The sequence below is a fragment of the Leucopleurus acutus genome (genome assembly GCF_964270905.1).
Source record: "Leucopleurus acutus genome assembly, chromosome: 6".
NCBI lineage: Eukaryota > Metazoa > Chordata > Mammalia > Artiodactyla > Delphinidae > Leucopleurus > Leucopleurus acutus.
The window spans coordinates 110,738,743-110,744,580 of record NC_139149.1 but is presented as its reverse complement, the minus strand read 5'-3'; the positions used below and the strand labels follow the sequence as shown (position 1 = coordinate 110,744,580).

Here is a 5,838-nt window from a genome sequence, read left to right as displayed (position 1 = left end):
CCATTTTACAGGTGAGGAGACTGAGGCACAGTGAGGGCATGTCACAGAAGAGGATAGCAGAGCTAGCATTTGACCCCAGGCCAGTCTGTTTAGTTCCATGGCCTGGTTCCTTAACTACTATATCTGGTGGACTGGCAAAGAGATGGGAGCTGGAGGAAGGAGAGGGAACCCCAGAGCTGGCAGTGTCAAGGGTGTCAAATATTCCTACTTCAAACAGTTCAGGTGATAGAAAACAGAAACAAGGACCAACTTTTGGATCAGCACCATGGTTTTTGGCCTTTTCACTGCCTTGCTTGATCCCCACGGTGACTCAGTCCTCACAGTGAGTTGATGTAATCAGGCCCTTCTGTGCGTCAGGCAGGCCCTGTGTCAGGCAGGCCTTTCACGTCTTAAATTCCTGGATCCTTGTAATAGGGGAACAGCCACAGAGAGATCACCATGCAAATAGTCCCACAGTTCGAAACTGGGGAGGCTGGATTTGAATCCAGGCAGCTGCTTCCAGAGACCTTGCTCTTAAAGACCATGTGATACTGTGCATTGTGCCCATTTTACAGATGCCCAAACTGAGTGTCTCTCCCAAAGTCCATGACTTGAAAGGGGAGAGACCCAAAGGGTGACTGCTGATGGCATAGCCCATGCTTGAGCGTCTCCATCACTGTTCGAAGGTTTCAGTAGATCGTGAAATTTAAAATTGAAGTCCCACTTTTTATCATTTTAAAGATATACTTGTTCTTGTTTTTTTTGGCCACACCGCGCGGCATGCAAGATCTTATTTCCCCAACCAGGGATTGAACCCGTGCCCCCTGCAGTGGAAGCACATGGTCTTAACCGCTGGACTGCCAGGGAAGTCCCTAAGATGTACATTTTTAAGATGAAATTGTGATGCGTCTTACAATGGATGGCGGTGTTTTTCCTTCTCAGCGGCACATGATATATCGGACTTCTTGGTGTTGATGGCATCTTTGGTTTGACGAATAACAACAGAACCAGATCCCCTGAGTGACTTTTCTGGGTGTCTCTCTCTCTTCTGTTCCACAGGCTCCTCTCTGCCTCAATTGCTCCACCCTCCCTGGAGACAGGTCCCTGGGTACAAGGACCCCGGTGCCCTGCAATGGCAGCAGGGCCCTGGGGCCATTTGACCCCCAGGACTTGAACCTGACTGATGAGGAGCTCAGACTCAAGTACCTGGGGCCCCAGCAGACGGAGCTGTTCGTGCCCATCTGTGTCACGTACCTGTTGATCTTCGTGGTGGGCACCGTGGGCAACGCGCTGACCTGCATGGTCATCCTGCGCCACAGGGCCATGCGCACGCCCACCAACTACTACCTCTTCAGCCTGGCCGTGTCGGACCTGCTGGTGCTGCTTCTAGGTCTGCCCCTGGAGCTCTACGAGATGTGGCGCAACTACCCTTTCCTGCTGGGCCCCGGTGGCTGCTACTTCCGCACGCTGCTCTTCGAGACTGTCTGCCTGGCCTCGGTGCTCAACGTCACTGCCCTGAGCATAGGGCGCTACGTGGCCGTGGTGCACCCGCTGCGCGTCAGGTCTGTAGTGACTCATGCCCACGTGCGCCGCGTGCTCGGGGCCATCTGGGGCCTCGCCCTGCTCTGCTCTCTGCCCAACACCAGCCTGCACGGCATTCGGCAGCTGGACGTGCCCTGCCGAGGCACGGTGCCCGACTCGGCCGTGTGCACCTTGGTCCACCAGAGAGCCCTCTACAACCTGGTCGTGCAGGTCACCGCGCTGCTCTTCTTCTGCCTGCCCATGGCCACCATCAGCGTGCTCTACCTGCTCATCGGGCTGCGGCTGCGGCGTGACCGGCTGCTGATCCGCAGGCAGGAGGCCAAGGGCAGGGCCAGGACTAGCAACGGCCGCAGGCTCCAGCTGCTGCAGGACAGGGGTCGGACACAGGTGACCAAGATGTTGTGTAAGTGTTGCTGCTGGGAAGGGGGGCGGAGCCAGGCACTGGTATGGGGCTGGGGCTTCCAGGGGCCTGGGGGAAAGGACCGAGTGTTTCGGTTTAGGATGGAGGCTGAGTGTGAGGTGCGGAGTAACCCCCCCGCCCCCACTCCCCCCGTGTGTGTGTGCATGCACTGCATGTGTGTATACTCTTCTAGATTACCCTTGAGAAAGTGACACCGGAGGTAAATGCTAATGGTTCATGGTGGGATCAGCTACATAATTTGTGGGGCCCAATGCAAAATGAAAATTCAGGGTCCCCTGTTAAAAAATCATTAAGAATGTCAAGACAGCAATAGTGGAGCAGCTGTCTTTTTTAAAATAATTAATTAATCAATTAATTAATTATATTTATTTTTGGCTGCGTTGGGTCTTCAGTGCTGCACACGGGCTTTCTCTGGTTGCGGCGAGCGGGGGCCACTCCTCGTTGTGGTGTGGGGGCTTCTCATTGCAGTGGCTTCTCTTGTTGCGGAACATGGCCTCAAGGCACGTGGGCTTCAGTAAGCTGCAGCACACGGGCTCAGTAGCTGTGGCTCTCGGGCTCTAGAGCACGGCTCAGAAGTTGTGGCGCACGGGCTTAGGTGCTCCACGGCATGTGGGATCTTCCCAGACCAGGGCTTGAACCCATGTCCCCTGCATTGGCAGGCGGATTCTTAACCACTGTGCCACCAGGGAAATCCCAGAGCTGCCGTCTTGAAGGTTTAAAGGTCAGGGCTCTGTGCAAACGCACAGGTGGCACCCATGAAGCCAGCCCTTGTTCATGGAACCAACCACAGACAGGGCAGAGGCGTGCAGCTAGGCTCCAGGATAACAGAGCTGTTCATGGGCTCTGGACCCTCCAGGTCTCTCATCTTTGCTCCCAAATATGTTTTGGTTCTGTCCTTCCCTAAGTAGCCTGGGAGGCAGGACCACGGGCACAGAGTTCCCCTTTCCTGAGGAGCTAACTGTCCTCTTCCCTTAGTGGCTATGGAAAATCCCAGGGAAGGATTCTGATTGGTGGGCTTGGGTCATGGCCTGCCACCGGGCCAGAGTGGCAGGATGCTGAGGTAAGCAGCCCCCACAGACCCACATGGGGATCCGGGGGGAGCAAAGTTCCCAAAAGAAGGGGAACAGGGTGCTGGAAAGGCAAGATAGTGAATTTCCTGCACACCATGTCTGTGGTTCCCTGGGGACCAGAGGAAGGATCATGATCTAAAAGAGGTGGTTGGAGGCATGTTTGTGAGGGTCTGTGCACAGAGCACAGGAGAATCAGGGCAGAAGTGTGGATTGGGGCCGACCAGGGCATGCCCGGCTGGCTTGAGGCTCTGGTGGCCTAGGCCTGGTGCTTTTTCAAAAACAGTGGCCCTGGGGAAACCAGGCAAACTGATGCTAAGCTAGTCATTGATTCCCTCCCCATCCTGCCCTGTCCCACAGAGCCTGAATCAGGTAGGTGGGGTGAGCCAGGGCAGGACAGGGCTGGTGAGACCTTGGTCAAAGCCATGGGATTATGGCCAGCTAACTGGGAACTGCCGCATTCCCAGAGAGAGACTCACTCCTCTCCTCCCCCCCAGAACAGTGTCCCAGAGCCTATGGTCACTTGTACAGCCCCCTAAGATGGGACTGACCTGGAGCTCTGTGCTTGCCTCCTGCACTACAGACCACCTGCCCGGGTCTGCCTCTGCTGCCTTCTACTGCCCTGCCTACCCGGGCTGCGTCTGCTCATCTGAGATGGCTCTCGCGCTGGGAAAGTGGGGTGTTTCCTTAAGGCTGCCTTGCTTGCTGGCCTGGGGCTCTGGCTTTCTTCTCTCCCTCCTGCTTCTGTCTTCTCTTTCTGAGGGCCTACCGTGCATCAGGCTGTGTGCTGGGGATGTAAGCAATGTTCTGATTGAAATCCGGGATTAAGAGGAAAACCATGCTGGAATGTAAGGGGGAAGACACTGCAGGGGAAGGATTGTGAGCTGGAGATGCAAACATGAGAAACAAGAAACAAAAATCAACACAGACCTGATAGCAAAGACCCAGGGAGGGTAGGGTGAAAACCAGGGCTGGAGGGAAGCTCCAGAGAAAGAGTGAAGGATTGGCTGGCCTGGCCTGCCTTTTACTGGGGCTTGGGGTGGGGCTGTCGAGGAAAGGGGAGGTAATGCAGGGCAGGATTTTCAGAGGCACCCAGGAGAGCTGGGGGCTGGGGCTGGGAAGGCTTCTAGGGCCAAGACAGGCAAGTGCGTGGTGGCGGGGGGTGTTTGTCTCGCTCTCCCTGTAGCTCCCTGGCTACTGCTGTCTGACCACGGGCCTCATCCTCCTGTTCCTTTCTGCTTATGCATAAGCGGGCGTGGCCCCTGAGTGGCACCCAGAGTGGGCCTTAGCCGCACTGTGTCACGCTGGGGCTCAGCATACACAGTTGTCACTTAGGTCCAGTTCCACGGTGAGAGAATCGGACCAGGCCAGTTTGGCCCGGGTGTCCACACCGGGTCCAGGGCGCACGCCCATTGCCCAGTCGGTGACAGTGGCGAGAGCAGCCTCTCCTATAGGGGTGTGGCCAGGACAGGCAAACTTCCAGAAACCTCCAGATGGACAGTGGGTGTGGGTGGCTGGTGAGAGGGGAGAGGAGAGAACAGGCTCCCTTTCTGCCCACAGTTGTCCTGGTCGTGGTGTTTGGGATCTGCTGGGCCCCGTTCCACATCGACCGCCTCATGTGGAGCCTCGTGTCCCACTGGACCGAGGGCCTGCACCTGGCCTTCCAGTACGTGCACGTCGTCTCCGGCGTCTTCTTCTACTTCAGCTCGGCCGCCAACCCTGTGCTCTACAGCCTCATGTCCAGCCGCTTCCAGGACACCTTCCGGGAGGCCCTGTGCCTGGGGACCCGGTGCCGCCGCCACAGATCCCGCCGCAGCTCTCACAGCCTCAGCAGGGTGACCACGGGCAGCACCCTGTATGACATGGGCTCCCCCCGCAGCAGGGCCCAGCCCCTGGCTGAGAATGATGGCCCCGAGGGGTGGCAAGAGACGGACCCCTCCCGAGAGGAGCCTCAGGCAGCTTCACCCTGAGGGGCCAGAGGGCCACGCCCAGCTTTGGGGACCACACCTGCCTCCTCTGCAGCATGTCTTTGTGGCCTGTCCCCCTTCGTGCCCCGTCCCCACTTCAGCCTAGAAACCCTGACCAGCACCTCAGTGATCCTGCCCCACCCATGGATCAGAAGGACTGTAAGGTTGCTGTCTGTCCTCCAGACTCTCAGGTCCCCAGTTCCAGCCCTTCCCCTGGAAGGGGAACATCGTGGTCGGATAACTGCGCACCGCAAGACTCTATCTGGGGAGATAGAGTCTCCCCAGCCCGTTTCTGACGTGTTTCCGTGGCGCCCTTCCTTTCCTTCCCATTTCTTGCAGAGCTTCTGCAAGATCTGGCCCATTCTGTCCCTCTCTAGCTCTTGGCCTGCACCTGGGATTCTGACCCGACCCCCTCCCTGGCCCCCAGTCGGCTTGTTTTGCTCTGGGAGCTCCACCCGGTGGAGCCACTAGGCGGCAGGTGTGTCAGGGATCCAGGAGACCTGGCTCCGGTCTCAGCTGAGCCACCGGTCACCTGGTCCCGGCATCAAGCGAACTGCCTCGCCTTACAAGCCTCGGGCCCTGCTTGCAAAATGAAAGGGGCCATGACATCCTAGAGTGTCGCGCTTTGCCACTTTAGCTGTGGTTTTGTGCGCGTGCCTAAGTCCCTGCTTGTAACAAAACAGATCCCTCAGATTAGCAAGGCGGAAATCACTCTTTACCTCCTCACTAACCCCCAACCCTTACTCCCTCCCTGACCTCTACAAGCCCCCCACCCCACCCCCTCGAGAGCCACTCAGGGAACATGCTTTGCTTGTCCTAGAGCAAGTAAGGCTTGGCACCGACCAAGGGACTGTGTGTGAGC

At 57.4% G+C, this 5,838-nt stretch overlaps 1 protein-coding gene across 1 annotated transcript; it reads left to right on the top strand.

Annotated features, from left to right (window-relative positions):
* Window positions 1-265: 265 nt before the first annotated feature.
* NMUR1 (neuromedin U receptor 1) lies at window positions 266-5,082 on the top strand (the record flags this gene model as incomplete). Its single annotated transcript, XM_082841608.1, is given in 4 exon segments — window positions 266-322; window positions 1,039-1,924; window positions 4,570-4,964; window positions 4,966-5,082. Coding segments are annotated over 4 exon segments (1,455 nt in total).
* Between the last annotated feature and the right edge of the window lie 756 nt (window positions 5,083-5,838).